Source organism: Oryctolagus cuniculus, chromosome 1, assembly GCF_051225735.1.
Source record: "Oryctolagus cuniculus isolate XC-2025 breed Fujian yellow rabbit chromosome 1, ASM5122573v1, whole genome shotgun sequence".
NCBI classification, from domain to species: domain Eukaryota; kingdom Metazoa; phylum Chordata; class Mammalia; order Lagomorpha; family Leporidae; genus Oryctolagus; species Oryctolagus cuniculus.
In genome coordinates this window covers 20,041,966-20,063,764 of record NC_142867.1, presented here as the reverse complement: position 1 = coordinate 20,063,764, position 21,799 = coordinate 20,041,966, and the positions used below count along the sequence as shown (strand labels likewise).

The following is a 21,799-nucleotide window of genomic DNA, read 5'->3' as shown; positions in this document are numbered from 1 at the left end:
CCGCGCCACGGCGGGTGCCAGGGTCCTGGTGGCGGCCTAGAGGGATGACCCCGGGCGGGTGACCGAGTCCCCCGGCCCGGTCCCCGGGAGGGGGGAGGGGATTTGTTACTCGTTACCGGCCGGAAGGCAGAACCGGTCCGTTGCCCACACGCACGAATCGGGCAGCGCAGACCGGGCCAAGGATGCAGCTGGGTCACCGGACGTGGCAGCGGCGGTAAAGAATTGGGGGGTGGGGCGGTTTCCGAAGACTGGGGTGGCCTCGGAAAGAGGAGGGGGCCTGCTCCCAGGGCCAGCAGGGTAACCGCCCCGCCGCTTCCTTCCCGGGCCGCCACGTGGCGAAAGGGCCGGCGAGACCGGCACGGCGCCCGCGCCGGGGGCCCAGAGCAGGAAGTCGTCCCCGGCGGGCGCGGCCCCTGGGCGCGGCGCTACAGGTGCGGCGCTGCAGGTGCAGCTTAAGGGCGGTGCGAGCTGGCGCCCAGCGCACTGGACGAGGTGAGCGCCGGGTCGCCTTCGCTGCTCGGGAGCGCAGCCCGGGGCGCCCCGACCTCGCCCCCCCCCCCCGAGCCTGCTGGGCGGCGGTATTTTCTGGAAAGGGAAGGGGACCCCAGCCCCAGGGAAGGAGTGCTGCCTTGAGACTCCCGGAGCTCGACTCCGTGGGATTCCAGGATGCCTCGGACGCGGTGATAGAGCGAACAGGTTGAGGTCCGGAGGGGGCGCGGTGGGCCCCAGCCTCTGGCAAGGGGGCCGGGGGTCTCGGGAACTAGGGGTGGTGAAAATGGGCGACAGGAGGGATCAGAGTAAGGTTCTGGAGCAGTGAGCTGGGGCTTGGTATGGGGCCAAGGGGGCTGGTTCCGGGGCGTCTGGAAGCCGAGGGGCGAGGGGTGGTGTCAGGGTTCTGGGGGCGCGCCCCAGACTCGGGGAGAGGGGCTAGTGGACCCGCAGCGCAGCGCCTCGGGAGCTGCGGAGCTCACGGTGGACGCGGGCTGGTGATGGAGTCCTCCCGGGAAGGCGGCGCAAACCCAAGCATTCAGAGAGGGCTCCCTGGCCGCCGAGGGCCCCACCGGCAGCGGGCAGCCGAGCCGAGCGCCACAACCGGGCGGAGACGCCAGCCAGACCCGCGAACGCCGGTCCTCCCGGGGGCTGTGGCTTTAAGAGCGGCGCCAGGCGAGCGGGCTCTTTAAGGAGGGGGCTGGGGGCGTGTCAGGAAATGAGCCCTGGGCCCGCCCCGCCCGGGAGGCGGCCTCGGATGTCCGGAGGCTGCAGGCTGAGCCGGAGCCGGCGCCCGGGGAAGCAGCGCGGCGTGGGCTCCCGGTGGCCCGGCCCCGACCGCATCCTCCATGTCCGCGCCCTGAGCACCTCTGACCTCCCCGCACCCCTCCGCGCCGCACGCCTGTGCTCCGTTCAGCTCTTCGGGAGCCCCTCTTTTCGGCAGCAGCCCCTGCCTCCCTGCACCCCGCTCTGCTTGCACCTTCTTCCCCTCGGCCCGCCCTCCCACCTTCTCCGCTTCTGGCTCGCCAGGATTCCTCCCTGCTAGGCCTCGGCCCCTGGCCCCAGCCCCCAGCCTGGCCCTCGCCGCCTCCTCGTACCTGGTCTCATGAGTCGCTCAGGGGGGCTCACCCCAAAGCCGCCTCTCCACCCAAAAGGGCCTTGGAGGAGCGTCTAGCCCGCCGCCCCGGGGGAGACCCAGTGGAGGAGGCAGCGAGCTCACCCCCTGTGCCCCAGGCCTGCAGTGACCCGGCTCATCTGTTACCATGAACAGGGCCCCTCTGAAGCGGTCCAGGATCCTGCACATGGCGCTCACCGGGGCCTCCGACCCCAGCAGCGAGGCCGAGGCGGGCAGCGGCGAGAAGCCGTTCCTGCTGCGGGCCGTGCAGATCGCGCTGGTGGTCTCCCTCTACTGGGTCACCTCCATCTCCATGGTGTTCCTCAACAAGTACCTGCTGGACAGCCCCTCCCTGCGGCTCGACACCCCCATCTTCGTCACCTTCTACCAGTGCCTGGTGACCGCGGTGCTGTGCAAGGGCCTCAGCGCCCTGGCCACCTGCTGCCCCGGGGCCGTGGACTTCCCGACCCTGCACCTGGACCTCAGGGTGGCCCGCAGCGTGCTGCCCCTGTCGGTGGTCTTCATCGGCATGATCACCTTCAATAACCTCTGCCTCAAGTACGTGGGCGTGGCCTTCTACAACGTGGGCCGCTCCCTCACCACCGTCTTCAACGTGCTGCTGTCCTACGTGCTGCTCAAACAGACCACCTCCTTGTATGCCCTGCTCACCTGCGGCGTCATCATCGGTGAGTTGGGGGGGGGGGATCATTGGTGAGTGGGGGGAAGCAGGTGGGCGTGCGGGCAGACATCCTGCAGAGCAGCCCCGCCAGGGGATTGGGGGGGTCTCTGGGCCTCCTCTGCTGCCCTGGTGCACCAGTCGTGTGAGGAAGACCCTGGGGCCCAGAGAGAGCTCCTGACTTGCTTACCATCGAGGTCACAGTCACGGTCATGGTCACGGTCATGGAGCGAGGCAGGGGCCCAGCCAGGGTGAGAACGAGCTGACAAGTCCACAGCCTATGCTGGACAGGTTAAGCCGCCACCGCTCACTCAGGACACCTGCATCGGATGGGATGGGTCTCCCATCCAGCTTCCTGCTGGTGTATAGCTCACGTCCCTCAGAGGGTCCCCGCCACCCACGTGGGGGATTCCTGGCTTCGGCCTGGCCCAGCCCTGACTGCTGCAGGCCTTTGGAGAGCAAAGGAGCAGATGAGGATTGATCGATCTCTCTGTCTCTCTCTCTTTCTCCCTCTCCTTCCCTCCACCCCCCGGCTCTGACTTTTAACTCAATAAAAATAAATTTAAATTTTTTTTTTGCATGTGCCAGGCATGCTCCTAAATAAGGTGGGATTTTATAGTCCAGGTTTTATGCAGGGAAAAGCAAGGCCCAGAACCGTAGGGAACTTGTCCAAGATCACACGGCGGACGTGTGGAAGAGCTGGGATCGGAGCACACGAGCGACCTGGCTCCGTCGTCCACGCACTTGGCCGCTGTGCTGCAGGGCTTCCCGGGAAGCCTGAGCCCCCAATGCTCCTTTGACAAACACCCCTTCGCCCTCTGACCTGGTCGCCCTCTGACCTTGCCAGCTCAGGGCAGCCCCTGAGGGGGGGGGGTCCAGAGATTCGCTTGGACATGCCCTAGCTGCCCTCCCAGACTTGGCCTTCAGATGATTGATGGAGACGCTGTTGCTTATCATTTCCCCTGTAGCATTTCCTTTGTCCCCCCCCCCCCAGAAGTCCCCTGGGCAGGGGGATGAATGGCCCCATCTCCCTTCAAACAAGGAAAGTGGAGCACAGAGAAGCTAAAGGACTTGGCCAGGGCCACACAGCTAAGAAAGGAGCCGCGCGGGGACCTCCCAGGCCTGTGCTTCTAACCACCCTGCTCTGTTGGCTGCTGGAGGTTAGAGCTGCGCCATCCACTACACTGGCCCCATGCGCATCTAAATTCCTCCCAGTGCAACAGTTGCGGAGTTGTAACCTGATCCAGCACCGGCTTTTCCAGCTGGGGGCTGTTCTGTTGTATAGCACAGTTGATAGGACATTTCCATCACCGCAGAATTTTTTACTGGGCAGCAGACAGGATCCCGGAGTCTCCAGCCTCCTGTCCCTGCCTGGGGCCTCCAGGGCTCGGTCCTGCAGGAATGCGCTCCTGATGTGCACCTGTTCCCATTTTTGCTGGTGCTGTGCCATTCCTCTGACTTGGCCTATATATCCTTCCTGCTGCCTGGGTGGGGGAGGATGGACCCGTCCCCTGCCATCTGTCCTAGAAAATGCGTCCCCTTGCTGAGCCCCTGCTGAATCTACGGCTTCTCAGTCTAGGTCCCAGAGGTGGAGGCGGTTGGGTCCGGGGATGGGTGGTGAGTGGGAGGAGCTACTGAGACCCCGCCCCAGCAGAGCTCACTAAGCTGCTCCTGCTCTGCCCCCAGGCTGGTCCCCCTCACCGCCTCCAGTCCTCCCCCAGCGCCCCACTCCCACCCCCAGCACCTCCATGATTGGCTTGCAGAAAGGTGAAGTTACAGGAAGCTGAGTCCCGAAAGTAATGGCTTCGGAGGCCAAGGGAGCCAGAGGTCAGGGGTCAGGGGTCAGGTGCCAGGGAGGCAAAAGCTCCCTGCCACCCCGGGGCCTGGCCCCCACCTGCCCTGTTTCTCCTTCCTTCCTCCTCGTGGGGAAGATGGGACTCAGGCGACTAGCCCAGGCCGCCCCTCCCTGCTTCCCAGACCGCATGGCTGGGGAAGGGTGGGGGCAGAGTGCTGAGAGCTGAGTACCTCCATGTACTCATTCAGCAGCTGTTACGTGGTGGCTAGTGCCAGCTCTGGGGAACCACGCTCAGAACAGGTAGACAGCTCCTGCACCGCTAGAGGGCGTGGTGATGGTTATGCCAGGGTGCTGAGGGCTGTGCTGGGCACCCAGGGGTGCTGTATGGACCCTGTGGAGGGAGGGGAGGCAGGGAGGGGCATTCTAGGCAGGCTCCCTGGAGGAAGTGCACCGTGGTGTAGAGGATGAGTGGAGAAGAGAATGTCCTCGTGGTCATCTCCACGACGGGGCTGCAGCGACACACGCAGACCCCAGGCTGCCAGGGGTGCGGCCGTGGGGGCTGAGTGGGGTGAGTGTGGAATTTTTCCTGAGGGCAATAGGAGCAGCAAGGAATCTGTGCTCTGGGGAGGTCATTCCTAAGGTCAGAGTAGGGGTCATTCATGAAGGGGAAACGGAACCAGAGAGGTGCAGTAACTTCTGCAGGACCATTCAGCTTCCAAACTCTACAGCCGATTTGGGGCCAGATCTCTCTGACACCAAAGCTTTCCCACTGTCCCATGTTGCTGGGCATCGTGGCAGGAGGCAGGAGGTGGGTAAAACCCAGCCCCTGCTTTCCGGAAGCACAGGGCCTGGCTAAAGAGACCCGACAGCCTCCAAGGGCAGGTGCCTAGCAGCCCTGGGCAGCTGAGTGGCTTTGCTGGGAAGTGCAGACAGGAAGAGGCGTGGCTGCTGGGAGTATCAGGAAAGGATTCCCCCTGGAGAGGCTGGCTTTGACCTTGAAGAAAAAATGGCCGCCGCCTGGGAAGGAGGAGTGAGTTCCTGATCCAGGAAGGGAACCCTAGGGCAAGGATGGAGATGGGAGGGTGATCAGAGGACAGGGAAAGGCGTGGCTGAGGTGTGGCCTGCCCCGGTGCTCCGGGCAAGGGGGAGCCATGGAGGCTGGTGGAGCCAGAGGTGACCCAGGATCAGAGTCCCAGAACGACCGAGGGTCCTAGACTTCAGGCTACAGGTGATTCTGTCCCACTGCACCCAGGGATGAAGAGCCCAGGAAGTCACCTGCCCCAAGTCCGCACGAAGTGGCCCTCACGCCTGAGAACTCGCGTCCAGAGCTGTGGTGCTCAGGGCTTCCGGTGCAGGTCTATGGCTTCCTGCCGGCCAGCACCGCTGCAATTAATGGAATAATGGGGTTTGTGGCCTCCTCCTGGGTGGGAACAGGAGCTCCAGGCCACTGCCCCCTGGCCCCGTGCACTGTGCTTGGGCATGTCTTTACAGGGGAGGCCTGGGCAGGAAGGGACGGCACGGTCCCGTCCGTGAACTTCAGCAGCAAGATGCTCTGCCCCTCCTCCTCCCATCCTCATCTCGCTCCTCCCCCTCACCCTGGTCCTCTCCCCGCTGCAGGTGGCTTCTGGCTGGGTGTGGACCAAGAGGGCGCCGAGGGCACGCTGTCCCCCGTGGGCACCCTCTTCGGGGTGCTGGCCAGCCTCTGCGTCTCGCTCAATGCCATCTACACCAAGAAAGTGCTGCCGGCGGTGGACGGTAGCATCTGGCGCCTGACTTTCTACAACAACCTCAACGCCTGCTTCCTCTTCCTGCCCCTGCTACTGCTGCTTGGGGAGCTGCGCACCCTCGGGGACTTCGCCCAGCTGGGCAGCGCCCACTTCTGGGGGATGATGACGCTGGGCGGCCTGTTCGGCTTCGCCATCGGCTACGTGACGGGGCTGCAGATCAAGTTCACCAGTCCCCTGACCCACAACGTGTCGGGCACGGCCAAGGCCTGCGCCCAGACGGTACTGGCCGTACTCTACTACGAAGAGGCCAAGAGCTTCCTGTGGTGGACGAGCAACCTAATGGTGCTGGGCGGCTCCTCCGCCTACACCTGGGTCAGGGGCTGGGAGATGAAGAAGGAGCAGGAGGACCCCAGCCCCAAGGAGGGCGACAAGAGCGCCGTGGGGGTGTGAGCTCCTGCAGGGACCCCTGGAAGGCTGTCCCGGTGTCCCCAGCAGCGAGGCTGGGGGGAACCTGTGCTTGCCGGGAGTATCAGACAGTTGCCAAACCCGTCTCTCCCCCGGGTGCCATTTCTGGGTTTCCGCCCTGCCCCCCCGCGGGATGAGCGCCCACTCCATCCCCTCCCGGGGCCTGTCTACCTCCACACCCCTGAGTGGGGTTGGTGCGGCCTGCGGCCCCTAAGGGACAGTATTGGCAAATCTTCACTTCTACTCAGGGCAGGTCAGGGTGTGACCCCACCACAGCCAGCTTGGGGGGCACACCTCCGGGGTCCTGGCCCCGCAGACCCACCCAGCTTCCGAGACAGTGGGCTGGTGCTACCACTCCTCTGCACCGAGACCAAGGCCGGAGGAAGCGGGTGGGAGGTTGAAGTGTCCTGGTGACCGACCCTGGCACCACCCCCGACCAGGGACAGCTGGAAATGGGGCGGCTCAGGAAGAAGGGGGTCCCCCGCCCCATCTGCACCCTACCTTTCCAGCTTTAGAACACAAGGGGGCCGTGCTCCCCTAATCCCTAACCAGACACCAGACCTACCTGCCCCTAAGAGGCCACAGTGACCTCTGAACTCCCAGCACCTGGCCGGGGGGGGGGGGGCTGCTTCCCCCTTTTCCCAACTCTGCCTGCCCCCAGGTCTTGCGGTGGGGCTCAGAGCCTTCCCCCAGGGGAGGTGCTCTCCCCTAACTCAGCCTGAAGGTGGACATTCGCATTCCTCCCTGGGTGGGACTGGAAGCACCCACCTGTCACCTGGCTCCTTCCCTGGGGAGGCCTCGGGAGGCAGAAGCAGGAGCAAGCTCCCCCGACCTGTCTGAGCCCACAAGAGCTCCACGCTGCATCCCAGGACCTTGAAGGTGAGGGTCCCAGCAGATGAAATTGGGGGGGACGCAGATGGGAGGGTGAGGGTCCTCTCACCTCCCAGGTAGTCCCCCCACAATCCCAGGTGGTTTCAATGAAGCTAGGGGGCCTGATGCCCTGGGCTGCGAGTGATTTAACAATAAATGGAGTGACTTGTCCTGTGTGTGTGCGTGTGTGTGTGTGTGGGCTAAGTGAGGGGCTGCAGGGCCTGGAGGGGGCAGGGGTGGTGGTGGTGGCAGCCAGGCCCTGTGCCACCCACCCTTGTTTTTCCAACCTCCACCCCAGCACATGATGGGGTGGGGAACTGGTCTCCCATTTCACAGGTGAGGCCACTGAGGCTCAGGGGGTGGGATCCAGCGTTCTCTGACTCTGGAGCACACAACACGCACTTAAGCACAGGGCCCTGGACTACACCATACCCCGCCCACTGAGTCCCTTCTACATCTAGCACCTCCTTTTGAGCGCCTACTGTGTGCCAGGCACAGGACTGTGTGGTGTGAACACGAAGGCCCTCCCTCGCAAACCCCCCTCAAGGGCCCCTAACAGGAAGCATAGTGGAAACACTGTGCCCTGGGGGGTGCAGCCCCCCCCACTGCACCACACCCCCCACATAAGCACAAGGAGGCCTGTATCATCTCTGAGCCGCCCTGGCCTGGCCTGGCCTCACTCATACCAGCCACACTCCCACCACAGGGCCTTTGCACTTGTTGATAGCACTGCCTGGTGCATTGTGACCCCAGATCTGATTGTTCCTTGGCCACCTTGAGAGCTTGCCTCTTGTCTTTCCTCAGAGGGTTCTTCTGTGACCCCCAAACTGAAAGGGTACTCGAGCACTATCCCCTAAGCCTTCTCATTCTTCAGTTTCTGCCCCCGAGTCCTGCTGACATAGCCAATGGCGGGGGCCTGCAGGGAGCTGGACAGGGCCAACCGCAGCAGCCGCGGTGTTTGCTCTGCGGGCCTGGGTTGCTAGAACACTCCTCACGGTGTGCGAGAAGCAGAACTCATTACACCGTCTCCTGATTTTTTTTTTTTTTTAATTTTTATTTTTTTTGACAGGCAGAGTGGACAGTGAGAGAGAGAGACAGAGAGAAAGGTCTTCCTTTGCCGTTGGTTCACCCTCCAATGGCCGCCGCGGCCGGCGCGCTGCGGCCGGCGCACCGCGCTGATCCGATGGCAGGAGCCAGGAGTCAGGTGCTTTTCCTGGTCTCCCATGGGGTGCAGGGCCCAAGCACCTGGGCCATCCTCCACTGCACTCCCTGGCCACAGCAGAGGGCTGGCCTGGAAGAGGGGCAACCGGGACAGAATCCGGCGCCCCGACCGGGACTAGAACCCGGTGTGCCGGCGCCGCTAGGCGGAGGATTAGCCTAGTGAGCCGCGGCGCCGGCCGCCGTCTCCTGATTTTTAAACAAGAGCCAGGCTTAGAGAGCATCGTGAGCTGCGTGGCACACAAATGGGCCCGGTGCAGCCTCGGGCCACCGTGTCGCAACCTTTCTTAGATTACAAGGGCTTGGGAAGCTCATTGCGTGTGTGGGAGGTTGGCTGGAACAGAGCACCCGGGGGCAAGGGTGGCAGCACCTCCGTGAAGCAGAGCCAACGCAGCTGCCACTGTCGCCCGTCCCAGTTAGGGTGCCCGTCCTGCTCCACCTCCAGGGAAGAGAACCTTCCAGAAAGGGATTCCCCTGGGCCGCTTCCATCGTCTTCCAGCAGTAATTAGTAGAGTGTGGGCTCTTCGAGGATGTGAGAGGTTTTACTGCCCTTGTTATTTTTATTTTAAAGTATTTACTTTTTTTTTTTTTAATTTGAAAGGCAGAGTGACAGAGAGAGAGAGAAAGAAACTTCTATCCACTGGTTCATTCTCCCAAATAGCTACAATAGTCTGGTCTGATCAAGAATGAATCCAGGAGCCTGGAACTCCATCCGGGTCTCTCATGTGGGTTCAGGGGCCCCAGCACTTGGGCCGTCTTCTGCTGCTTTCCCAGGCGCGTGAACAAGGAACTGGATCGGAAGCAGAGTACTAGGGTCTCGAGCCGGGGCTCTAATGCGAAATGCCAGTGTTGCAGGCAGGCCTAACCCACGGAGCCACAGCACCAGCACCTACTGCCCTTACTCCTCTGAGTTCTCGCTAATGGACAGGGAAGGGGGAGGGAACCCGGAGGGGTTGGGTAGCTGTTTTGTTACTGCTCATAATAACAGTTGCAGGATAGTAATAATAACAAGGAAGTCTTGTGTTCTTGTAGACAACATTTGCTTAGGCCTCCACAGTTTGAGTGAGTGAAAAAGAATTCTGTCCCATCATCTTCCTCCCCCAGTCCCTAGAGGGCTTCAATTCTGCCAACAGCAGATCCCATCAGGATCCCCCAGCGATCAGGGCCTCGTGGAAACAGCTTCCCCTGGGGTGGGCATTTGGCACAGGAGTTGGGCTGTCGCCTGGGACGCCTGCCCCGCTTTTCAGAGTGCCTCTGTTTCCAGTCCCAGTCCCGGCTCCTGCAATTCCAGCTTCCCGGCTAATGTGCACCCTGCAAGGCAGCAGGTGATGGCTTAAGTAGCTGAGCCCCTGCCGCGCCCGTCGGAGAGCTGGATTGAGTTCTCCGATCTTGACTTCAGAGCCTGGCCCAGCTCTGGCTGCCCAGGACATCCGGGGCGTGAACCAGTGGGTGAGAGATTCTGCCTCTCTGTCTCCCCATGGGTCTTTCTGGCAAATAAACACATGGCTGAGAATCTGCAAAGGTCAAGTGCACCTGCTGAGTAGGTCCACCTGCCGCTCCCGGTGGGTGAAGAAGCCTCTGCCCTGGCTGCTTCTTTCGCTGGCTGGCTGAGAGGCCTCTGCCATGGTTTGAGTCCAGGAATGGTCAGTTATCTTGACCGGGTGTTCTCTTTGGCATCAACTTCTCCTCTGGTATGTCCTTTATCTTTTGGTGCCTTTATCAGGGTAGATGCCAGAAAACCCAACAGAAAGGGCCTAACTCAGCATTTGACAAGAAAAGAGGTACTCTCCGCCTTGCGGCGCCGGCACACTGGGTTCTAGTCCCAGTCAGGGCGCCGGATTCTGTCCCGGTTGCCCCTCTTCCAGGCCAGCTCTCTGCTGTGGCCCGGGAGTGCAGTGGAGGATGGCCCAGGTGCTTGGGCCCTGCACCCCATGGGAGACCAGGAGAAGCACCTGGCTCCTGCCATCGGATCAGCGCGGTGCGCCAGCCGCAGCGCGCTGACCGCGGCGGCCATTGGAGGGTGAACCAACGGCAAAGGAAGACCTTTCTCTCTGTCTCTCTCTCTCACTGTCCACTCTGCCTGTCAAAAAAAAGAAAAGAGCTGGATAATAACTGGTGCTTTAACTCTGTGGGTCCCAGACAGCCGGAGCCGAAGGCAAAGTCTCAAGTGGGGCTGTGTTCTCATCAAGTTTTCCTTCCGAACACATGGCAAATCAGAGACAGCATGTAGATGAATGGCAGCCTAGGGCTGGGAATAGAAGGGTGGGGGCGGGGCTCTACAACTAGACTGTGGGGAGGGAGGTGGCTGCACAACTCCGTGCCCGTGATAAAAAGCATTGACCTGGGGCCTGTGCTGTGGCACAGCGTGTTAAGCCACCACTGGCATCCCGTAGGAGTGCCGGTTTGGGTTCCGGCTGTTCCACTTCCTGTCCAGCTCCTTGCTAATACACTTGGGAAAGCAGAGGAAGATGGATGAAATATTTGGGCTCCTGACACCCACGTGGGAGACCCAGATGGAATTCTGGGCTCCTGGCTTCAGCCTGACCCAGGCCTGGCTGTTGAGGCCATTTGGGGAGTGAACCAGCAGATGGACGATTGATCTCCTTCTCTCTCCCTCCTCTCTGTAACTCTGCCTTTCAAATAAATCTTTTAAAAAAATTAACTTGTCCACTTCAGTGAGTGCGTTTTCTGTTTGTGAATTAGATCCCACTTTTTAAAAAAAATAAACAGAACAGTCACGTACCATGGAACTATGTGCCAGTCAACACCAGACCACATGTACGACAGCCATCCCTTGAGATGTCCCACAGAGCTTGAAGAATCCTGTTGCCTAGTGACGGCGCAGTGAGGCCACACCACGGCACGCGTGGAGGGTGATGCTGGGAAGCATTGCCAGTTGTGTGAAAGTCGCACGTACAATTAGGTACTGCCATCACCCTTGAGAGTGGCTGACTGTGCCACTGGTTTGTGTATTCACGATGCTTTTTCCCATCATTCCTACCTGGTAAGAAAACAGCTGGGCAGGCACGAGGTGCAGCAGGCAAGTTGCTGCTCGCGATGCCCACCTCCCACGCTGGAGTGGTGATTCCTGGTAGGAAAAGAGACGCAGGAGCCAGCACTGTGGCATAGTGGGTAAAGCCGCCACCTTAGTGCCTGCATCCCATATGGGTGCCGGTTTGAGTCCCGGTTGCTCTGCTTCCAATCCAGCTCTCTGCTGTGGCCTGGGAAAGCAGTGGAAGATGGCCCAAATGCTTGGGTCCCTGCATCCACATGGGAGACCTGGAAGAAGCTCATGGCTCCTGCCTTTGGATCGGCACAGCTCTGGCTGTTGTGGCCATCTGGGGGAGTGAACCAGTGGATGAAGACCTCTCTCTCTCTCTCTATCTCTCTCTCTCTCTCTCTGCCTCTCCTCTCTGTGTAACTCTGACTTTCAAATAAATAAATAAATCTTAAAAGGGGGGGGGCCAGAACAGAGAGGAGGCATGAAATCACAGCCAGGCTAAGGTTAATCAGAGGAGATAAATTCTCAAAGGTGGGTGACCAGCTGCCCTCGAGCACACTGATGGGACTTGTGACAGAAGGCCCGACCCCCAGGGGTCAGGCCTTTTTACATTTTAGGAGGGGTGGGGGTGGGGGTGGGGGCAGCAGGCAGAGGGGAATTCCTGGAACTGGGCGGGGCCTTGGGAACCTGGAGGAGAATGCAGGTGGGGATGAAAGCCGTAGGGTGGGAGACCCAACTGAGATTCCAGGGCAAGGAGTGCATTCCAGTGTTCATCTCCTCTGGGCGATGAGCGGGAATGGCCGAGGCTTCTGTCCTTGTTCCACCAATGCCAGGCCTGGCTACTCCACTTCCCATCCAGCTTCCTGCTAATGTACTCCGGGAGGCAGCAAATGATGGTTCAAGGACTTGGGTCCCTGTCACCCCGTGGGCGCCTGGGCTGGAGTTCCTGGCTCCTGGTTGCCGCAGGCCTTTGGGGAGTGAACTAGCAGATGAAATACCCTCTCTGTCTTGCTTTCAAACAAAAGCTGGAGCTGGGTGTTGTCGTGTAGCAAGTTAAGGTGCCACCAGAGACGCAGGCATCCCACACGGGCGCCTATGTGAGCCCTGAGATCCGGCTGCTCCACTTGCCATCCAGCTCCCTGCTAACGTGCCTGGGAAAGCAGTGTAAGATGGCCCAATGGTTTGGGCCCCTGCACCCATGTGGGAGACCTGGATGAAGCTCCTGGCTTCAGCCTGGCCCAGCCCTGGCTATTGTGTCCATCTGGGGAGTGAACCAATACTCTCTCTCTGTAACTCTGCCTTTCAAACAAATAAATAATTTTTTTGATCAATTTATTTGACAGATAGAGTTAGACAGTGAGAGAGAGACAGAGAGAAAGATCTTCCTTCTGTTGGTTCACCCCCCAAATGGCCGCTACAGCCGGAGCTACGCCAATCCGAAGCCAGGAGCCAGGTGCTTCTCCTGGTCTCCTATGCGGGTGCAGGGACCCAAGCACTTGGGCCATCCTCCACTGCCTTTCCGGGCCACAGCAGAAAGCTGGAGTGGAATTGGAGCAACCAGGACTAGAACCTGGTGCCCATGTGGGATGCTGGTTCCGCAAGCAGAGGATTAACCAAGTGAGCCACTGCGCTGGCCCCAAATAAATAACTCTTAAAAAAAAAAAAAAAAAGAGGTTCATGCTTGCCACATCTCTCGATTGCCTTTGATGCCAAATGATTGACCATAGGCGTCTCTGTTTGCGTGAGTGCACGCCACGTTTGTGCGGTGCTGACGTGGCCTGGAACCAGGTCTCACCGCTGAGCGACACAGGGCTGGACACCAGCGCTCGGAGCACTGCCGTCACCGCAGCCAAAAGACAGAATCACCGCTGGTGTTTGTTGGTGGGTGAGTGGGTGAATGGAATGTGGTGGACACGTCCGGTGTAACCACTCAGCCCTAGCACAGAGGGAAGCAGGAGACGGCTATGACCTGGAGAAGCTGCAGAAGCCAGACATAAAGGACAGTGAGAGTGTGGCTCCTCCCCCACCAGGTTCCCAGAGCCGGCAACCTCGCAGACAGAAAGAACCCAGAAAATGAGAGCTGGGGCAGCGAGGGCTACAGAGCTGCTGTCCCGCGGGCAGGTGGAAGAATGCTGGAAGCCGACATCAGGGATGCTTGCACAAAATTGTGCATGGACCTAATGTCATGCATGTTTTACCGCAGTTTTAAAAATGCTAAGAAAAGGGTCTGGTGCTGTGGCGCAGGGGGCTAGAGCCCCGGCCTGCAGTGCCAGCATCCCATATGGGCACTGGTTCAAGTCCCAGCTGCTCCACTTCCGATCCAGCTCTCTGCTATGGCCTGGGAGTACTTGGGCCCCTGTACCCGCATGGGAGACCTGGAAGAAGTTCCTGGCTCCTGGCTTTGGATCTGCCCAGCCCCGGCCATTGCAGCCATTTGGGGAGTGAACCAGCGGATGGAAGACCTCCCTTTCTGTCTCTGCCTCTCTCTGTAACTCTGCCTCTCAAATAAATAAAATCTTTAAAAAAAAATGCTAAGAAAAGAAAATGAAGTGGGGGTGAGGCAGAGTGCTGGGGTGACCGCAAGAGTGTGATAAGGGAAAAGTGACAGTGGCGATGAGGGCAGCCCAAGGAGGGCCTTGGAGAGCGGGAGAAATAGCAAATTCCAGAAAGATCCAGATCACGGAGCCAGGGCACAGACACCACACAGAGCCGCCCAGGAGGGCCCTGCAGCAGCAGCTGAGGATGGGCCGTGCTGTCCTCACCTCCCACGGTCACCTGCCCACCTGCAGCAGGGCTGCCCCTCCCCTGGGGCATTTGGACAGTCCCCACCTACCCACACAGACACCGCACGGCAGCCCCAGCACCCAGACAGGGTCTGGCTCAGCAAGCACCCCGGAAATGCTCGTTCAGTGAAAGGGATGAGCTAGCATAGCAGCCTCTGTTGTAGAATGCGGAGGTCCCTTGTGAGATCTTTTTTCAAAAAAAAAAATTCTTTTCTTTTTTGAAAAGTTACAAAGTTGCTCCTTCTCGCAGCAAAGAATTGTTGCGTGCAAAATACCAAAGCTGAGAGGTCCAGCTGCTGAACCAATGGCAGGCACCGCTCAGAGAGAGCCTGCGGTGGGCAGGGCTGGGCAGGGCGTTTTACACAACTTGCAACAGCCCTCAAGGGGAGCCCAGCTCCTGGCTCCGATTTCAAGACAAGGGAAGCAGAGCTCAAAGTTCAGAAGCTTGCTCCAGGTTACACGGCAAGGATGGGCTCTGGAATTTGAACGCAAGTCTGTTAGACTCTAACTCCCGTTAAAAGCCCCCAGGGGACCTGCACACACACACACACACACACATACACACACACACACGCGCACACACACATCTTCGCTTTCAGAATAGCTTCTGTTTCATTTTGATTTATTTGAACGGCAGACAGAGAGAGAAGGAGACAGATAGATAGAGATCATAAGGCCACAATAGCCAAGGCTGGGCCAGGCTAAAGCCAGGAGCCAGACACCCACCCCAGAACTCCAGAAAGTCGGCTATGGCATGAAGGTAGCCCAAGTGGCATCTTCACACCGTGCCACCCCAGGAACTCCGGGTCCGAAGTTAAACACGGCCACCTGCCCCGTTCCCCCGGCTGGAGCCCCCTCTCCCAGGTTTTGTTTCCTTGTGTTTGCTCCTCAGTAATGGAGACTCCACTGCCAAGGCAGGGCCTTGTCTTCAGGGGAGACACTAGTGCCACTTCGGGGTGCAGTGGGAGGGACCTGCGTCTCAGGGACGCGGAGTCTTCTCCACGGAGGTCTGACAGCCACTATATGAGGGAGCTCAGGACAGATGAGCCCTCGCTGGCTCTTTGCTCAAAGTCACCAAAGCGCGGGTGTGGTTGCCTGGCAGGGGGCGGGGCCCAGCTCACTGCCCCCCTCCCCCAACGTCCGCTGACTCCTCCCCCCTGTGACCACAGAACTGCAGAACCGGCTAGGAAGGCTCCTGGGGCAACTCCCAGGGAACCATTGCTCCTACAGGGGCTGGGGGGCCAGGGGCCAGGCTGCTGCTTGGGACGCCCGGGGGCGGGGGCTGGAGGGGGGAGGGGCAGTGCTGAACCCTCTCGGACCCCTACAGCCAAAGACCAAACAGGGGCCAGCAAGCGGCTGCCCCGGCCAGAGCCACCCCCTTAGTTTCTTAAGCTTCTCCGCCGAGGTGGAACAGGCAAGGGTAGGAACCCTGAAAGCTTGCGTCTCCGTGAACACACCCGGGTAAGCGCCGTGCGTGCCAAGAAACAAGGCGGGGGCCGGCGTGGTGGTGCCGCTGCTGGGGACCCCCGCGTCCAACACCAGCTCCCTGGGTCCTTTAACTTTGTTCCTTCTAGGAAGTCCGTAGCGGCACCTCATTGTCGTTCTAACATGCGTTTCCGTAAGCATCTCGCCTCTCTTTTTTATGGGTTGGATTCTATTTTATTTTATTTTTTAATTCCGACTTACTATTTTTATTTGAAAGGCAGAGAAAGAGAGAGCTCTTCCAACGACTGGTTCACTCCCCAAATGCCGGCTGCGGCCGGCCAAACCAGGAACTCAGAACTCAATCCAGGGCTCTCACGTGGGTGGCAGGGACTTGAGTTCTGGCTGTAATTTCCCAGGGTGGGTGTCAGCAGCAAGCTGGAAGTGGGGACTTGGCCCCAGGCATCCCAATATGGGGTGCAAGCCTTACAAGTGGCACCTTAACTGCTGCCCCAGGCCACGCCCCTCAGGCACCTTTCCTGCCCTCATCTGTCCTTGGGGGTAGGGAGGGTGGACAGCGACTGTTCAAGTCTCCTGCCCAGTTTCACACTGAGCTGCCTTTTTCTTTTTTATTTGGAAAGGTTCATTCATACGCTGGATAGGAGCTTTTCAAGACTTTCAACTGAGGGCCAGTGTAGTGGAATGAGAAGGCCATGCCAAGGTGGCCACTGGCAAGGGAGCGTCAGTTACTCAGGAATGGCTTCAGAACCCACCTGGCAATGGAGCCTGCCTGGCAACAGGCTGTGATTGGATGGATTTGAAACTGCCTGGCAACAGGCTGTGATTGGATGGGGCATAGACCGCCCCTTGACCAGATTGGCTGGTCTTGGCTATATAAGATGTGGTTCCAACTGTAATAAACGAGTCTGTGGGCTGCTCACCTCTGCTCGCCTCAAGCCTGCTTTCACCTGACTCCTGGGGTCTGTGTGGTGACTCCGCACCTCTTGCCCCCACCATGCTGCTCCTCTCAGAAACGAATCCACTGCAACATTGTTGAGAAATCAACTGCAACAGGCCAACATGGTGGCACGGGAGGTTAAGCTGCCACCTGCAGTACCAGCACCCCATTTGGGTGCCGGTTCGAGTCCCGGCTGCTCCACTGCTGATCCAGCTCCCTGTTAATGCACCTGGGAAAGCAGTGGAAGATGGTCCAAGTGCTTGGGCCCCTGCACCCATGCAGGAGACCTGGAAAGAAGCTCCTGGCTCCTGCTTCAGCCTGGTCCAGCTCCAGCCATTATGGCCCTTTGCGGAGTGAGCCAGCTGATCTCTTCCAATCTCTCTCTTTCTGTGTCTTCTTCTCTCTGTGTGTCTCTACATTTCAAATAAATAAATAAATCTCGGGGGAAAAAAGACTTAACTGTGAAGATCTTCCATCTGCTGGTTCACTTCCCAAATGGCTGCAATGGCTAGGGCTAGGCATGGCCAAAGCCAGGAGCCTGGAATTCCATCCGGGTCTCCCGCACGGGTGCAGGGGCCCAAGCACTCGGGCCATCCTCCGCTGCTCCCCCAGGTGCATGAGCAGGGAGCTGCATGGGAAGTGGGGCAGTGGGACTGGTGCTCATATGGGCATCACAGGCAGTGACCACTGACCACCCGCTGCGCCACAACGCCGGCCCCTTTTCCTCTCTTGATAATATTATCTTGATAAGCAGAAGTTCTCAGATGTAATGTGCCTGTTCAAGGCATCTCCGTGTGCCCCCAAGCCAGAGCTGATGTCCAAAGTCGCGTGGGTCCGTCTGGATTCTGACCAACGCCTCTATGCTTTCTTGCTCCAGTTCCACAAATGAGGACACGGAGGCACGGACAGGAAGTCGACTGTCCACGGAAGCCATCTTGCCAGCGGACGGCAGAGGCGGAAAGGGAACTCAGGGAGTCTGGCCAGCGTTTCCGTCCCCGCATCCACGCAGGCGGCTGGGGAATCCGGGCGGCTGCGCAGCGCTGGTCCTGGCCCCGGAGGCCGCCGCTACGGTCCGCAGAGCCCCGGGCCGGGCGGCGCCCTCCCGGTCCCGCCACTAGAGGGCGCGCGACCTCCCCTCGCCGGGCCGCCCTCCCTCCGCGCCGCTCACCTTTCACCCAGTCATCAAATATTTACACAAAGTGCGGCTGGAAGCTCATGGAGAAAGGTGTCCAATCCAGTCTCCCCGGGGGAACCCTAACAAAAGGAGACAGAACGGGACTGATGTGTCTTCTGAGTATCTTTGGGAAGGAAAGCCATGCAGCGCCACCTGGCAGATCTGTAACACCTTCAAACCTTCCTCTGCCAGTTTGCGACAGGTGCTTTTGTGCCACCTGTAGCCGAAAAGAGGAACAGCCCTTTGCAATCCTCGTGGCAACCTCTATTCACAGGTGCTTTTATATAACGAGGTGCACAGTTACTGAGTCGTCAGCTCTCATTTCTCACCGAGAGATAATACCCAGTTACCATTCGCCTTCTTAGCAATTTGCGAGTGCCTTTGTTCTCTCCAATTTCCCTATGACCCTTTACAAATTATTTTAAAGGCAGAGAGAGAGAGAGAGAAGAATCTTCTATCCAGAGCTTAGCCGCTTGTTGCACTGGCATACAGACTCCCGTTCGAGCCCAGCTGCTCCACTTCCCATCCAGCTCCCTGCTAATGCGCCTAGTTTAAGGCAGTGGAAGATGGCCCCAGTGCTTGGGCCCCTGCACCTACGTGGGAGACCTGGAAGAAGCTCCTGACTCCTGGCTTCAGATCAGCCCAGCTCATGCCCTTTTGGCCATATGGGGAGTGAACCAGCAGATGGAAGATCTCTCTGTGTGTCTCTTCCTCCTTCTCTCTTTCTTGTAACTCTGCCTTTCAAATAAATAAATACATCTTAAAAAAAAAAAAAAGACATCTTCTATCCATCTGCTGGTTCACTCCCCAAATGACCCAAATGTGCACAACAGCCTGGATCGGGCCAGGTCGAAGCCAGGAGCCAGGAACTGCATGTGGTGTCCCATGTGGGTGGCAGGGATTCCAGTGCTGGGGCCATCATCTGCTGCCTCCCAGGGTGCACCTGCAGGACGCTGGAACTGGAGCCGGCACTCAGAAGTCCCATAAGAGCAGTGGGCAGCCCAGGCAGAGTCCTGAGTGCTGCGCCACGTGCCAGGGCCTCTCTGCTTGTTTTCAAGTGTAAAAGCGAAAGCGGACTTTGCGCTGCAGGACTCTACCCAGTGCTAGATTCCGTCCTGATTCTCCAAGGTTGCCTTGTTGACATCACCAAACAGTGTGAAGTTCCTCAATAAAACAATTCATCTGCAGCAATTTGAAGATAGCACAAACCACAAATAACAAACACAGTGACTCAGCAAAACAGACACGGTGCTGCAAAACAAGAGGTAAGGCCACTCTGCACCTGTGCCCCACGACAACTCCAAAACCCGATGTGTGTGGAGAAAGCGGAGAGGGCAACGTGGAGATAGGCAATAATTGGTTAGGATTGGGGCCATCGGTCTTCCTTTTTATTTTTTTAAAGATTTATTTATTTATTTGAAAGTCAGAGTTACACAGAGAGAGAAGGAGAGGCAGAGAGAGAGGTCTTCCATCTGCTGGTTCACTCCCCAATTGGCCGCAATGGCAGGAACTGCACCCATCTGAAGCCAGGAGCCAGAAGCTTCTTCCTGGTCTCCCATGTGGGTGCAGGGGCCCAAGGACTTGAGCCATCTTCTACTGCTTTCCCAGGTCAGAGCAGAGAGCTGGATCGGAAGAGGAGCAGCCAGGATGCCGGCACTGCAGGTGTCAGCTTTACCTGCTACGCCACAGTGCAGGTCCCAATTCTTCCTTTTTATTTAAAAATAAGCAAAATATTTTATTCACTTAGCAAATTATTGAGCGTGTAAGATCCAGACTTGGTATTGCAAGGAATACAAAATCAGACACACATCCTGCTGTTCAGAACAGCCACTGACAACTGTGTATAAGGACACTTCCTCTGGCCCAGGTACTGCTACCCTCCCTATCACACAGACTAAGAAAGTGGAGAACAGGGGTGGGTGTTGTGGTGTAGTTGGTAAAGTTGCCACCTGTGACACCAGCAGCCCATAGAGGCGCAAGTTTGAGTCCCAGCTGCTCCACTTCCCACCCAGCTCCCTGCTAATGCACCTGGGAAAGCAGCAGAGGATCACCCACGTGGGAGACCCAGAAGAAGCCCCTGGCTCCTGGCTTTGACCTGGCCCTACCCAACCATTGCGGCCATTTGGGGAGTGAATCAGAAGATGGAAGGCCTCTCTCTCTCTCTCTCTGCCTCTCTGTAACTCTAGAACCAGGTGCCCACAGGCCCTGTTTGTCCTTAGCAGAGCACCAGGCCTGTGGAGAGAAGGGGAGGCAGGAGAGGCAGACACACAGAGCTTCATGGGAAACTCCCGAGGGGCAGTATCTACTCAGGAAGCAGGCGGAGAGGGGGTTCAAAGTCAGGACGGGGTCAGGACGGGGCCAGGGTTAGACCTTGAAGGTCCCTGCCAAGCCGAGACTGCAGGACCTGTTCAATTTTTACTCAAACACTCTGTGAGCGTTAAGGGCCAAGCACAGTGCTGGACTTTGGAACTAGGACTGCCAGTAAACCAGGGCTCCTACCCTCCGGGAGTTTATAGTCTAATGGGACAGACAGACAAGGAAGCAAGAAATCCCAGACCCGTGCACTAATGGCCGGTGATGGAAAGTGGCACAGACTGAGATGGGACACATCGCAAGAAGGTGACATCTGTACAGAGCCAGTGACACAGGGCAAACGGGAGTTAGGAAGCGGGGAGGGCCAGGGCGTGTGAGCTAGGCTGCGGGGACAGCTTGTGCAAAGCCCTGGAAGTGAGAGAGAGCCTAGGACTGCAGGGACAGCAGTGGTGTCATTGGGTGGTGCCAATCAATGCAACCAAGCTGCTAAATTCTTGCGTAGCTCATTCTCAAGTCCAGGAAAGGCTCCAAGCCTGGGCTCAGTTGCTCATTCTCAAGTTCAGGAAACATTCCAAGTATGGGCTCAGCCTGCAGCCAAGCTGAAACTGACCGTCCTCTGCCTCCTGACCCCAGAGCTACCGCCTGCCCGGGCCGTCTTGGCCCACCATCAACACTTTGTCGCTGCTACACAGGGACCCAGGACAGCGCTGCTATCCTGAGCAGACCTGGTGGTCAGACAGATTTGTCCGGCAGCCTCATTACTATCTGAGCCCACAGCCTCCAGTCCTCACACTGCTGCACGGCTGGGCACTCTCCCCATGTTGCACCCTGCCACTTGCAAATGCCAAGGATTTCGGCACAGACAGCCGTATAGCTCCGTGGGTTAAGAGCAGATGCTTTGAGATCAGAATCATCTGGGTGGGATCCTCTTATTAGCTTTATGATACTAAGCAAGTCATTCAACCTGCAACGCCTCTGCTTTCCTAATCTTTAAAATGGGACTGAGGGCCCGTGCTGTACACTGGTTGGAGTCCCAGCTGCTCCACTTCGGAACCAGCTCCCTGCTAAGGTGCCTGGGAAAGCAGTGGAAGATGGCCCAAGTGCTTGGGCTTTGTAACCCAGTGGGGAGACCAGGACGGAGTTTCCGGCTCCTGGCTTCAGATTGGCCCAGCCCTGGCCATTGCGCTCATTTGGCGAGTGACTCGCTGGATGGGAGACACCCTAGGTGCCTTCAAGTAAATAAACAGACCTTTAAAGACAAAATGGGGACAACAGCGCTGTTCCATAGGTTTATGGAGTGGCAGGGCAGACTTGAGAGCAGCAAATGAGACAGTCTATGCTCCGCACTCAGTGGGTGCCAGCCGTATTCCCACGACCCGAGTGGTGACAATGCCGATGGTGACAAGGCAGGCAGGCTGTCAGTCCTGCAAGGCGCTGTCTGGCATCTCGGCACCCTCCGCCAGCTCCGGCAGCTGTTTCCAGAGGCGGCCCTGAACAGGACCCGCGTAAGGGAACCCGCAGTCCCTCCAGCCTGAGGCCACGCCCCAGGCCTCAGCCAGCCTGCGTCACTCGCCCAGCCGGCCGGCTCTTAGCGGGCGGGGACGACACATGGCGGGAACGTGAGGGGGCGGGGCCGGATCCGGCGCCGCCGGGCCAATCGCCGGGCTGGAGGCGCCCAGCCAATGACGGAGGCGCTCCGCGGTCCACTGTGGGGCGGGGCCATAGCAAACAGCGGTTTCGTCATAGGTCAGAGGGCGGGCTGTGGGCGGGGCTCGCGGCGCCGCCGGGGGCGGA

At 58.8% G+C, this 21,799-nt stretch overlaps 1 protein-coding gene across 4 annotated transcripts; it reads left to right on the top strand.

Moving 5' to 3' along the window:
• The first annotated feature begins 337 nt into the window (after positions 1–337).
• Positions 338–7,306, top strand: SLC35C1 (solute carrier family 35 member C1). 4 transcript variants are annotated; one of them, XM_051852667.3, is made up of 3 exons: positions 338–492; positions 1,760–2,289; positions 5,692–7,306. In XM_051852667.3, the coding sequence occupies exons 2-3, from the start codon at positions 1,791–1,793 to the stop codon at positions 6,249–6,251; spliced, it is 1,059 nt and encodes a 352-aa protein (XP_051708627.1). In that variant the 5' UTR covers positions 338–492; positions 1,760–1,790; the 3' UTR covers positions 6,252–7,306. The 4 variants fall into 4 exon arrangements, with proteins under 4 accessions (XP_051708627.1, XP_069920530.1, XP_051708634.1 ...); XM_070064429.2 differs by having other exon boundaries at positions 399–696; XM_051852674.3 differs by lacking the exon at positions 338–492 and adding an exon at positions 499–702.
• The last annotated feature ends 14,493 nt before the right edge of the window (positions 7,307–21,799 follow it).